The sequence below is a fragment of the Talpa europaea genome (genome assembly GCF_964194135.1).
Source record: "Talpa europaea genome assembly, chromosome: 11".
Classification (NCBI taxonomy): Eukaryota; Metazoa; Chordata; class Mammalia; order Eulipotyphla; family Talpidae; genus Talpa; species Talpa europaea.
The window spans coordinates 41,093,996-41,107,241 of NC_140078.1; the positions used below are offsets into that span (position 1 = coordinate 41,093,996).

Genomic DNA, 13,246 nt, shown 5'->3' on the forward strand with positions numbered 1-13,246 from the left:
GCAAAAATCTACCACAAAGCCTATTTTATAAATAAAGTGTTGACTATTTCAGGCATGGATATTCTGTCGACACCATGGGATGTGGAGTCACAAACTCAGAACAAAGGCCACACTGTACACTGCAGAGTATTGGTTGACATGGTTGTCATATGATTATGTTCCCCTTAAGGGTATTATTACTTAAAAAAGAAAAGGGTCATACCTCATTTTAAAACATTTTTCTGAGAAAATGAAAGAGACACACAATTTCTTAGTTGTCTAGACTAGCAGTACCATTTCAAAATGAGATCTGGAGGGACCTCCCTGTTGGCGCAAAGGGTTAAGATGCAGCACTATGAAGCTATCTGCAGCCACTGCAGCATGAGTTTGATCCCTGGCCAGGGAGCTGCCCATATGGCACAGCAGATCTCTCCTGTCTTGCCCGCTGCTCCCCTCAGCAGTGTATTTCAGTCTGCGTGTTCTGTTCCCCACTCTGTCTCTGGTGAATCCTCTCACCCACCACAACTCTGGCCTGTACCCCAGGTCTTGTATGCATAAATAAATAAGTCTTAAAAAAATAAAATGAGATCTGGAATGCTGTGGTTTTTTTTTTTCTTTTTTAGAAATGTATGCTGTAAAGAAAATTCATGAATTGGAATACATGCTTATTTTATTTTCTACAATGATAAAGACAACAAATTACCAAAAATGGGGTTTTAGTTCTGTTACAGGCTTCCCCACTATCTGAAAGTACAGTGTTCCTATGAAAGTTTTCCTAAGTCAAAGGGCTTAAAGAAACAACTACCATTACTTTATATGGAAAAACTTTTTACTGTTCCTGGACCCCCAAATAATTTACCAAATCATACCAAGTAACATATAAAACCTAAAATCACACTAACATAATATAAAAGCAGCAACGCTATGATATTGCAAATACATAGCCTTTATAAAGTAGTTCCAGGGAAGGAGCTTGGTAGGGTCACTCTAGTGACCTGAGATGCTGCTGTAAAACAAATGCTGAATGCTATTTTATTTTCACTTTTCACCTTTTGTCATAAAAATGGTTTGTGAAAAAAGAAGTACTAGTGTAGGTCTTTCACAAAAGTGGCATAACATGAACTTTCAAAAAAGTGGAGGTATACTGGTATAATTAAATTTTCTATTTTCCTTTAATAAGCAGCAGCAAGATGCAGTGGATAAAAAAAGTAATCTGAAAAACTTTAAAAAGGATATATAGGCTTCACTGTCAAAAAGATCTAAATTCAAATGCATGATTCTTAACTTAGTAGTTTTGTGATTCTGAGGAAGTTATCAAATGCTCCATAATGGTGATAGTAGAATAAAGAAAGTCTTAATTTAAAAAAGGGTCATGAACAGACTAGGGAAGGGAAGCAAGAGCCATAAGGCTAGAAACAGGCTGAAATAAAATTTGGGGTAGGGATTCTAAATGACTCTAAAGAGTCAGTACTAAACCCAGTAAATGTCACGTGTGATTGAGAGGCAAGAACATAGCCCTAACAATGAAATTAGTTAGCAATTTATAGCACAGCTATACGGGGGCATGTGAACATGAAAGTCTGCCCCAGTCTGGATTCTGGAGGCCCTTTTTGTTGACTCCCTGCAGGTTTTTCCCACTAAGTAGTGACAACTCCAATCACCAGGGGTACATGGACTATAGCAAAATGTGGGTAACAGATGCCTATTTTGGTTTAAAACCACAAAAGGAATGTGCTCTTGGGAAAGCACTTCTGGTTCACAAAACAGAACTTAAGCTTCTTGATTCCAAGTAGGAATCATATTTCTTTCTCGTTTGTTGCTTTGAACTACAGTTTCAGTTGCCAGTTCACATTTGATCTAATATCTCATAATATGTGGCTATGCTGGGATTCCAGAGTGCTCTTACTTACTTACCTGCATTAACATGCAGTATATTCCAGCCATGCCATGTGCTGCTCCGACATACTGTTTCCCGTGCCACTGATACAACAGGGGACAGCGCTCAGTCTTCCTCTCTTCCCTTGATAAAGCCTTGCCTGATTCAATAATAGCACTGACTACCTACAGAGATAAAGAGATGGACTTTGTCTAAAATACTTACAGGTATCCTGTTGTATTCTAATTTTTAAGATGGATAACTTGAAAATCTTCCACCTGTTAGTAGTTAACATTATTTTTATTATATATATTAATAAATACAGGCAGGAAAAAATCAGAAGACCATCTCAAAGTAAAAAAGAGCATTAAGAATTTGCGTCAAGGGGCTTCCCTGGTAGCACAGGGGTTAGTCTCAGCACTATAAAGCTATTGCCAGCCACTGCAGCATGAGTTCGATCACTGGCCAGGGAGCTAACCTACACAGGGCAGCAGACCTCTCCTGTCTTGTCTGTTGCTTCCCTCAGCAGTGTATTTTGGTCAATCCGCCTCTTCTGTTCCCCACTCTGTCTCCAGTGAATCCTCTTAGCCCCCACAGCTCTAGCCTATACCCCAGTTCTTGTATGCATAAATAAATAAAAATAAATCTTAAAAAAAAAAGAATTTGAGCCAAGAAATAAAAAAATTCTTTGCATGAACAGTTTACTGGTATCTAGATACTGGTAGCCTATAAAAATTGCCCTGGATTTCTTCGTTTCTTTGTAATTGCAATGGTTTACCCAAAAGACTAGCAAGTACATCTTCCAAGAAAAGCAGGAGGAATTGGATATATTTATGAAGTCTAGAAAAATGAGATCTGTTGTGAAGTGCAGGGTTTTAATTAGGTTAAAATAAAAATATCACTGCTGGAATGATCATGTAGCAAAAACCTTTCCTCATATCTGTTCTCCCCTTGTACTTTTGGTAACAGTGCTCCAGCTACAGATAACTGGACACAGTCATTTGAGTAAATTCTAGTAACAGGATGAGCAGAACTGAGATGGGCAACTTCAAGGCCTTGATTTTAAAAAGAAACCTGCTCATTCTCCATGCCATTACCTGTCCCCCAAACTTGGTGCTCAACTAGCTTTGGTGGTACAGATATGGATGTGGTAGAAGTTAGAAGAACCCGGTCCCTAGACATGCTCACCTGGATTGCCAACTAGCTCAGGCAGCTCACGGAAGAAAATAAAATTTTATCTTTTTGATACTGTTTGTGTTTGGTTCTAGTAAAAACAGTTAATACAGACCTAAGAGAAGACCAAATTTTTAAAAAACATTCCTAGAAAAGAAAATAGGTACGATGTATAATATCATAAGATATTTAAAGAAATTACTCCAACCAGAAGCAGAGTTCAACTACTAGCAGAATTCAGTGCTAACAGACAGGTTCAGGTACAGAGATGAGAGGTGCCCAGAGCTGTGGATAAGTCCACAGTACCTCTTTAATAGCTGACTCACTCACGGTGCCTGGACCTATCTCCGTGTTCAGGTAAAGTAAGGCATACAGATAGCCTGCCCGGCCGTACAGCAGCTCATCAGGAAGGTCTGAATCTCGGCAGACAATGGTTCTCTGGAGCTGTAAAAGTCTACCCAATAAGAAAAATGCTGTTTAGAGAATGTCTGAAATACCTCTTCCTGGAACAGTAAGTGCAACCTTTCATTTTAGGAATTATCTATTATTTATTTTTAACTTAAAACCAGTAACAAAAAACTTCACTAATATATCGCAGATGTCAAAAAAATAATGAAACTTCTTTCTTTTTAAACTTTCTAACTTCATATATATTCTAAACTATTTTGAGTAAATACTCATTTTGAAATCCAGAATTAAGAGAAACTGATTTAAAGGTCACAGAAAAATGATGTTAAAATATAGCCAATGTTGGGGAATTAAGTTGCATTATTCCATTTTCCAAAAACATTAAGGAACCTGACCTGTCTGTGCCTGGTATTCTACCAAATCCTTGTCTTTATCAAGCAAGACCATAAACCAATGGGTGCAAAAAAATTTTATACTTCCTAGTTGTTCTGTAGTAAGCGTCTCTAATCAGTTATTCAGAGATTGAACCTACAGGTAACTTAGTTATTTTAGTGGACTTAAAGCATTTAAGTAAATTTTCATGCAGGAAGACAACCAAAAATTACTTAGGAAAAATTAAGGTAACTCAAAGAAACACGTTTCCCCCAATTAAAGCAAACACATGATTGGACATAGTGGGAGATACGGTCCCACTATTATGCTTAATATTAATAAACAAATCTCTTCACTTATTGGAGAGATCCGTTTGCAAACAATGGATAATTAATAAAAATAAATTTCCTTTTTGAATCTTTCTATAGCAATTCTTTCAACTGAGAATTTGGAGAAAATATTTCCAGTTCTAAAAACTCACTTTGTAATGCATTCCTGGGACTCACAGTCACTTTTGAGTTTATGATACACCACAGCTGCGACGGCAAGGGGCCCAGCATCGCCACAGAGGAAGGTGACCCTGCGGCCACCCAGATTCCGAAGTGTTCGCTTTACGTAATCCAAGGATCGGAGAAGGTAGGTCTGGTCACACGTGACCCGGTATAATTGTAGGTACAAAAGGGCTATGCCTGGAATAATCCCCACCCCAAAAGAAAAATATTACTACCATTTTATTTCAGGACATTATTTTACTTTCAGGATATTATTTTGATTGCATGAAAAACCTTCTTTATATAAACCCTGTTTCTGAAAGGGAAACATCAAACAAATTATATATTATGCATTTTCTGAACAAAAAATTTCTAAAAAAAGAACTTAGGGTAAAAAACCCACAAGTTTAAATATATTGTGTTGCTAACTGTTTTGACAATGATTCAATCCTTAGATGAGGGAAGATAAGCCACTTCCCACTTTTAAAATTCATGTAAAGTTTTTATTCACTCTTATTTTAAGTTAACCTGGGTGTTTTTCTTTTTACTTACATATTATCATTTCTTCCTATCTTATCCCATATTAAATGATTTTTCTAGATTTTATGCCCTTTTCTTTCTCATGACTTTTCAATTTTCTTTGACCAACCCATCCAAATGACAAACTAATCGGTGAATCAACTCAATATTTATGGAAAAGCCATGCTGTGCAGTTAGGGTAATAGAGAAGATATAGCTTATCACCTACACAATCTTCCTACTATATAGCACAGACCTGACACTGAAGTGAACCAGAGGTCCCTTCTGAACCTAATATCCTGATCTTTGTCTAAAATCCTACTCTCACTTGGGGCCTCCCCTGGTGGTACAGTGGTTGAGCGCTGGGCGCGGCAGACCTCTCCTGCCATGCCCACTGTTTCCCTCAGCAGGCATTTCGTTGGTCTGCCTGTTTTGTTCCCCGCTCTGGCGCTGGTGAATTCTCTCACCCTCCCGTGCTTCTGACTGTACCCAGTGCTTGTATAAATAAATAAATCTTTAAAAAAAAAAATCCTACTCTCACTTTTTCTATTCTTCATTTTTTGAAGTTCTCTAATTAGGTAACTGCATCTTCCTTTAATTTCCCTATTTAGGGTATTCCACTTACCTTTCAAATACACCTTTATATATCTTTATCTTTATCCATATTTCCAATACTAAAGTAGTTTAAAGTAAATGACAACATGTAAAGTACTTTAAAAAAATGACATTTTGCTCCTAAACATTTCAGTATGAAAATGCAAAATACATTAAGCTTTTCCTACAAAATCAAAACATCATTATAACTATCAAAATAAATAATTAATGACACTGAGTTGGGGTATTATTTTGGTACATCTTCATTGGTTTTGAATACCAGTATTATCCATGTCTCATAAATAATGGGAAATATTCCTTATTTTCCTGTTTTCTGCAACAGTTCAGAAGTAGCATTAAGATTTTCTTTCTTTTTATTTGCTGCTTTTTTATTAGTTTTGTTTGCTTTTCCCCAGTTTTACAACATACAGCTGACAAATTATACATATTTAAATTGTACAGTGTAATTTGATGTATTTAGATACTGCGAAAACATTACCACAATCAAGCTAATTAACATTTATCAACTCACATAGTAATCTTTTTTTTGTGTGTGGTAAGAACAATTAAAATCTACTCAGCAATCAAAAAAGATAAACTCATGTCATTTCCAGCAACATGGATGGAGCTAGAAGGGCTTATTCTAAGTGAATAAGTCAGAAGGAAAATGATAAATAGCAGATGGTGTCACTTGCATGCAGAATATAGAAAAAAAAAAAACAAACAAAGGGTCAAGGACAAACTTTAAAACCAAACCTTGAAAACTGACCATTGATCTTAGGCTTTCAGAAGGGCAAGGGAATGGGGTGAAAAGGGGTTGAGGGGAGAACACATTGGACTATGGTGGAGGACTATGGATGCTTCTGTGGTGGGAGAGCTAGGGTGTGTGGGGTGGGGGGGAAAGCTTATACAGTTAAAACACTAGCAAGGATGAAAAATAATGGCACTTCAATAACAATAAAAAAATCTACTCTCTATACAATGTAGCATCATTAAGAGTCACCATATTGTATATCAGAGCTATAGAACTTGTATTTCTTACAACTGGAGGTTTGTACCCTTTCAACAGCACCTTCCCATTCTCCCTCTCCCCTCCAGCCCTGATAATCACTATACTGCTTCTGTTTCTATGAGTTTGACTTTTTAAAAGAACACTCCCCCCATATTTGCATCCTAGGGATAAGTTCCACTTGATCATGGTGTATAATCCTTTAAATGTACTGCTGAATTAGTTTTGACAATATTTGGTTGAGGATTTCTGCATCTATACTCACGAGGGATATTGTCCTATAATTTTTTTTTTTCTGATACTGTCTTTGGCATTGGGATTAGAGTAATGCTGGGTTCAAAAAATGAGTTTGGAAGTATTCTCACAACTTCAATTTTTTAGGAGTGTTTGAAAGAGATCGGTATTAATTCTTCTTTAAATATCTAACAGAATTCACCAAGTAAGGTCATCAGGCTTTTATTTGTTGGGAGGATTTTGATTACTAATTCAATCTCCTTACTCATTAATGGTCTATTGAGATTATCTTATCTATTTCTTCATGGCTCAGTTTTGGTAGGCTATCTAAGAAATGATTCATTTATTCTAGATTGTCCAATTTGATGACTGGTCTCTTATGATTCTTCATAATTTCTGTGGTATCAGTTGTAATGTATCCTCTTTCAGATATGAGTCTTGCCATGTTTCCTCAACTAATCTATTCAAACATCTTTTTTTTTTGTTGTTGATCTTTCCCACTGTTTTTTCTGGTCTCCATTTACTTTTGTTCTGATCTTAATTATCTCATTCCTTCTATTATCTTTGGGCTCTGTTTGTTCTTGTTTTCCTAGTTCCTTGAGCTGTGAAGTGAAGTTCTTGATGAAATCTCTCTTTTCTCTTACTGTAGATATTTATCACCATATATTCTTCCTTTTAGAACTGTTTTTTATCTTGCTGAAGTCCACGAGTTTTAGCATATTGTTTTTATTTTCAATAGTTTCAAGATATTTTTTTCAATTTTCCTTTTGATTGCTTCATTGAACTTTGCTTGTTCAAGAGCTTCTGGTTTAGTCTTTACATAATTATGAATTTTTCAGTTTTCCTATTATTACTTATTTCTAGTTTCATGCTACTGGGCATATTTTAAAATGGTTCCCTTTCCCATCCCCTTCCTGGAAGCATGAGAGCATTTTCTCCAGCATTCACAATGAAGCCCTTGTAGAACTCCTGGAGGTAAACCTCAAAAAGTGTGACAGCCCTTCTATGCCTAGATCTCTCTGGAGTATTTAAAGCTCAGATTTGTGTACAATGAGCCTCCAACAATCCATCAATTATAGTTAAATTTCTTATTCCCACACTGGTTCCTGTGGATTTTACTTCTCCTGGGACTTTCCTCCAATAAATTGTACTTTTCTGAATCTTCCTGCTTATCTCTCCAATTTTTGATATAGCCATTTGCCCTGTGAACCATTTCTCTGACAGATCTAAGAAGAGTTTTCATTTTTCAATTTGTTCACTGCTTTTTACTTGTTAGCATGGAATGGTAGTGTTTAAAGCTCCTTATATATCAGACTGGATGGGAAGTGTCTCTTCAACTCATTATTATTATTTTTTTATGTTATTGCTGTGCTTTTTTGGGTGTTGTTTAGCTTCCTGTGATTTGGTCTTCACTTCTAAAATGATTTTTTCTTTTCCTCCAATTTCTTTTTTTTTTCTGTCAATTCTTGTTTCATGTCATCTTATTGTCATCTCTCCTAATTCCTTTACTTCTGTTTTGTGAACTTACTGCTTAAAATTAATGTTAAAAGTTCTTTAGTATTTCTCCACATTGTAGTAGTATTTTTCTGGCGTGCTTTTTTTTTTCCTCTACTGAATATCTTGATTCTTTCACCCCTGATATTATGCATAAAATTGAGTTTTTCCCTTTAATTTGAATTAGTTAATTTTCTTTTAGAAGAAAAGGGTCAGACTGCTTTTCTCAGTGTCTTTAATCTCAGGGCATCTTCTTCTAGCTAAATGTTGAACAATTTACTTAATATAGGGTGACTTTTGGTGCCCGTATTTCTTCTTATTTTCAAATTCTTTCTGGTTTTGGAGAGGGCTTTTATTATTGCTATTTCCCTGCTTCCATTTACCACTAGCCAGTGCCACCAGGGATGGACCTTCTGTCTTATAAGTTAATTCTTCTTTTTTAAAAGAGTATTTTTATTTTTTCACAAGTCTGTAATCTCTGTTCCCTGTATATTCTTCAAACCTGTCTTCTCTGCCTTCCTAGTCTTCTTTGTTTTTAGTCCCTATTCGGGGACCCTATTAAGGTCCACTCTTCTGGGAATCATTATTTGTTGACTTGGGAGAAGGTGGGGCAGGATAGATGCTGCCATTCCTGGGTTCACTGGCTTTCCTCACCTGATACCATATGGTGGCTCTCCATATCACCTGGATGATGTTTCTTTCTCATCCACCAAAACTGTTTTCTCTTTCTTATGCTTCTCCTAAAGGGATGAGTTATGAATGCCTAAACTATCTATCAGGAGAGCTGCTATTGTATACTTTTAGGAGAAGAAATAGGGAGGCATGGGCCTAAATGGATTCTGTATTACTACCTGAACCCCAGTTAAGCCATTCAAACCACTTGACGGTTCTCTCAAGTGACTCTAAAGGATGGCAACGAATGTGGATTTTTAAGAAGTAACTGTTTCTGGAATCTGACCCCAGAATTCCTGATGAAGTTCTTCTGGAGAGGAGGCTGAGTATCTTTGTTCATTATGATCTTATGTAAAGCCAATTTGGGACCTAATAATCATGGAGTTAAAGCCCTTTTCAATATGAAGAAGAAATGTTATTAAGTAAAGGACTTCTTAGAGGGAAACTTGTGTTACCTGTTAATGCTATGTAATTTTTCCTTTCAAAATGTCATTATTTGTATTTTACTACAGGTTAGCCATAATTATCTAAGTTTATATTTAGGATAAATTTCTTTGATCCTGTAAGTGAACTAGCCCCATATCTGCCTGGGTTTTTAAGTTTAAAAATTTAATTCTAATATCACTATGCAAACACTATACTTAGGAAAATAATGAATAAGCAACACAGAAATAAACGTAAATACAAAATTCTCAGGAACATCATATTTAGCTGTGCACTGTAAACCAGATACCAGTTCATGGTTTATATATCACACATGTATTGTGTCTACGATGTTCATTCATTAAACTGTAAAAATTTAGCAAGGCTATAAATTTCTATGTAAGTCACCACTGGCAATAATCTTACTGCAGTCTTATTACTGACAACAAGGTCTGTTTTCTATTTCCTTAAGAGTCCCTGAATAGCTATTATAGTGTTCTTGTTGCATGGTGAAGTAATAAAAATGTAAAGATTATTTAAGGCAAACTAACTTTGAAATTTTGTGTTTTGACATGAAATATATTATTGGTTGCTTATTTAATTATAAACATCAAAATATCAATAAATCTTTATATGTACAAATGATTCAAATGAGCATAAGAAGTAGCTCAAATAGATGCTGTGAAATGGACCAGAACTGGTCACACAACTACAACTGTCAGAGAGAACTGATCAACAAAAACCAAAAAAGCAAAATGACTCTAAGGGAAATTTGCTTTTTTTTTTTTACCTCCCACATTTCAAAAGCACAGGTTTAGGGGAAAAGAAGAAAAGGAAAGGCACTTGAATAGTCTCAGGTGGGCAAGAGAGTTGCCACTGCTGCTTTGCAAAGGGTACACGTTTGTGAAAGGAAAAAAAAAAAATCAAAACACCTGCATAGTCACAGGCAGGCAAGAGAGCTGCTAAAGTTTACTTTTATTACACATGATAATAAACAGCTATATATTAGGTCAAGTAAATAAGGCTGTAAAAATTTAACATACTGCTTTATATTTTTTATTTTTTATTATAAATTTTATTTTTATATTCCCCATACAATCGTGACCCCCTTATTTTGACCCCAATCCCTCCCTTCCCCGCCTCCCACCCCCCATTGTGTGTCTCTGGTTCAAAGTTGTTTGTTGATTTTGATTTTTACATTCTTACAGTTATTCTTTTTCGGTCCCTTATTTAAGTTTTCTAGATTCCTGCTATGAGTGAGACCATACGGTATTTTTCTTTTTCTTTCTGGCTTATTTCACTGAGCATGATCCCTTCCAGTGCCATCCATGTTGCTGCAAAGTACATGTGTTTATCTTTTTTGAATGCTGAGTAATATTCCATGTGTATATGTACCACATCTTCTTGATCCAGTCATCTATTTTTGGGCATTTGGGTTGTTTCCAAAGATTAGCTATTGTAAACAGTGCTGCTATAAACATAGGGGTGCAGGTGCTCTTTGGAATTAATGTTTCTGTGTCCTTTGGGCAAATACCTAGGAGTGGAATTGCTGGATCATATGGAAGCTGTATGTTTAGTAGGTCCAGAAATCTCCACACAGCTCTCCATAGTGGTTGGACCAGTTTGCACTCCCACCAACAGTGCAGGAGAGTTCCTTTTTCTCCACATCCTAGCCAACATTTGTTGTTGCTAGTTTTTTTAATATGTGCCATTCTCACTGGTGTAAGATGGTATCTCATGGTAGTTTTGATTTGCATTTCCCTGATTACAAGTGATGTTGAACATTTTTTCATCTGCCTGTTGGCCATTTGCATTTCCTCTTCAGAGAAGTTTCTTTTTTGCTCTTCTGCCCATTGTTTGACAGCGTTATTTTCTTTGTTGTTGTTGAGTCTCATCATCTCTTTGCAGATTTTTGTGATCCATCCTTTATCATCAGTGTTGTGTGCAAAAATGTTCTCCCAGTCGGTGGGGTTTCTCTTTGTTTTTGTTATTGTCTCTTTTGCTGTGCAGAAGCTCTTTAATTTGATGTAGTCCCAGCTGTTTATCTTTGCCTTCACTATCCCTGCTTTGGGTGATGTGTCTGTAAAGATGTCTTTGATGTGCATATCACATAGTGTTTCGCCTATATTTCCTTCTATGTATTTTATGGTTTCAGGTCTTATGTCTAGTTCTTTAATCCATTTTGAGTTGATTTTTGTGTATGGTGTGAGGTAGTGGTCAAGCTTCATTCTTTTGCATGTAGCGACCCAGTTTTCCCAGCACCATTTATTGAACAAACTTTTTTTGCTCCAATGCATAGTCTTTGCTCCTTTGTCAAAGATTAGTTGACCATAAATCTGTGGGTTTATTTCTGGATTTTCTATTCGATTCCATTGATCTGTATGTCTGCTCTTGTTCCAATACCAAGCAGTTTTGATGATTATGGCTTTGTAGTATGGTTTGAAGTCTGGGAGTGTGATGCCTCCATTCCCTTCTTTCTATTTCAAGAGAGCTTTGGCTATTCGGGGTTTTTGGTGATTCCATATGAATTTCATCAATAATTGTTCTATTTCTTTGAAGAATGACATTGAAATTTTGATTGGAATAGCATTGAATCTGTATATTGCTTTTGGTAGGATGGCCATTTTAATAATGTTTATTCTTCCAATCCATGAGCAGGGGATGTCTTTCCATTTCTTTGCGTCTTCTTCTATTTCTTTTAACAGTGTTTTATAGTTTTCTTTGTATAGGTCCTTTACCTCTTTTGTTAGATTTATTCCCAAGTTTTTGATTTTTTTGTTTCGATAATAAAAGGGATGGATTTTTTGATTTCTTCTTCTTCAGATTTATTGTTTGTGTATAGGAAGGCTACTGACTTTTGCATGTTGATTTTGTATCCTGCCACATTTTACTGAACTGATTGATGAGTTGAATTAGTTTTTCAGTGGAGTTTTTGGGGTTCTCTATGTATATTATCATATCATCTGCAAATAGTGATAGTTTGACTTCTTCTTTTCCTATTTGGATTCCTTGTATGTCTTTCTCTTGTCTTATTGCTCTGGCTAGGACTTCCAGAATTATATTGAAAAGCAGTGGTGAGGCTGGACATCCTTGCCTTGTTCCTGTCTTTACTTACTTTTTGTGTCGTTGATCTATCCATTGTTGATAGTGGTGTGTTGAAAACATGTATGTGTTTTCTCTGATGTCTGTTTTCAGAGATGACAATAGCTGTCTGATATATTTCGGTGCGCCTTCGTTTGGTGAATATATGTTAATGAGTGTTATTTCTCCTTGAAGTATTGTCCACTTGATCATAATGTAGTGACCATTGGGGTCGCTTTTTACCTTTTTGAGTTTGAAATCTATTTTATCTGATATAAGTATGCTGTTCCTGCTTTCTTTTTTGGTCCATTTGCGTGTAGGATTGTTTTCCATCCTTTAACTTTGAGTCTATTTCTATCTTTTGTAGCTAAATGTGTTTCCTGGAGACAGCAAAAGGTTGGTTTTTGTTTCTTAATTCAGTCTGCGACTCTGTGTCTTTTTATTAAAGAGTTTAGTCCATTTACATTTAGAGTTAATATTGATATGTTAGCATCTGTATTTGCCATTGTGTTTGTCTTTCCTTTGATTTTATTTATTTATTCTTTTAATAACTTTTTTTTTTGGCCTTCTTTCGTTTTTATTTTCCCTCTGGGGTTCTGGTTTTAGGACCCCTGTAGTATTTTTTGGAGTGGGGGTTTAGTCGTAATGAAATTCCAGAGTTTCTGTTTGTCTGGGAAGGTCCTTATTCTTACTTCATAGAGGAAGGAGAGCTTTGCGGGATAGAATATTCCTGGTTAGCATCTGTTTTCGTGGAGTCTGTTGACTATGTCCCTCCACTCTCTCCTTGCCCTTAGTGTTTCTTCGGAGAAGTCTGATGTCAGTCTGATTGGTTTTCCTTTGAATGTTATCTGTTTCTTCCCTCTTGTCAGCTTCATTATTTTTTCCTTGTCCTGGATTCTTGGGAGCTTTACTATTATGTGT

General features: G+C 36.0%; 1 protein-coding gene across 1 annotated transcript in view; it reads right to left on the reverse strand.

Moving 5' to 3' along the window:
• The window catches only part of LANCL2 (LanC like glutathione S-transferase 2), a gene marked incomplete at its 3' end in the record, with an annotated part of 63,200 nt that overhangs the window by 22,998 nt on the left and 26,956 nt on the right, over positions 1 to 13,246 (reverse strand). Inside the window, exons 3-5 of the mRNA XM_084247474.1 lie at positions 4,290 to 4,497; positions 3,335 to 3,482; positions 1,894 to 2,040 (exon numbers count right to left, since the gene is read on the reverse strand). Coding sequence (XP_084103600.1) covers positions 1,894 to 2,040; positions 3,335 to 3,482; positions 4,290 to 4,497 — 503 coding nt within the window. The remainder of the gene's footprint in view (positions 1 to 1,893; positions 2,041 to 3,334; positions 3,483 to 4,289; positions 4,498 to 13,246) is intronic.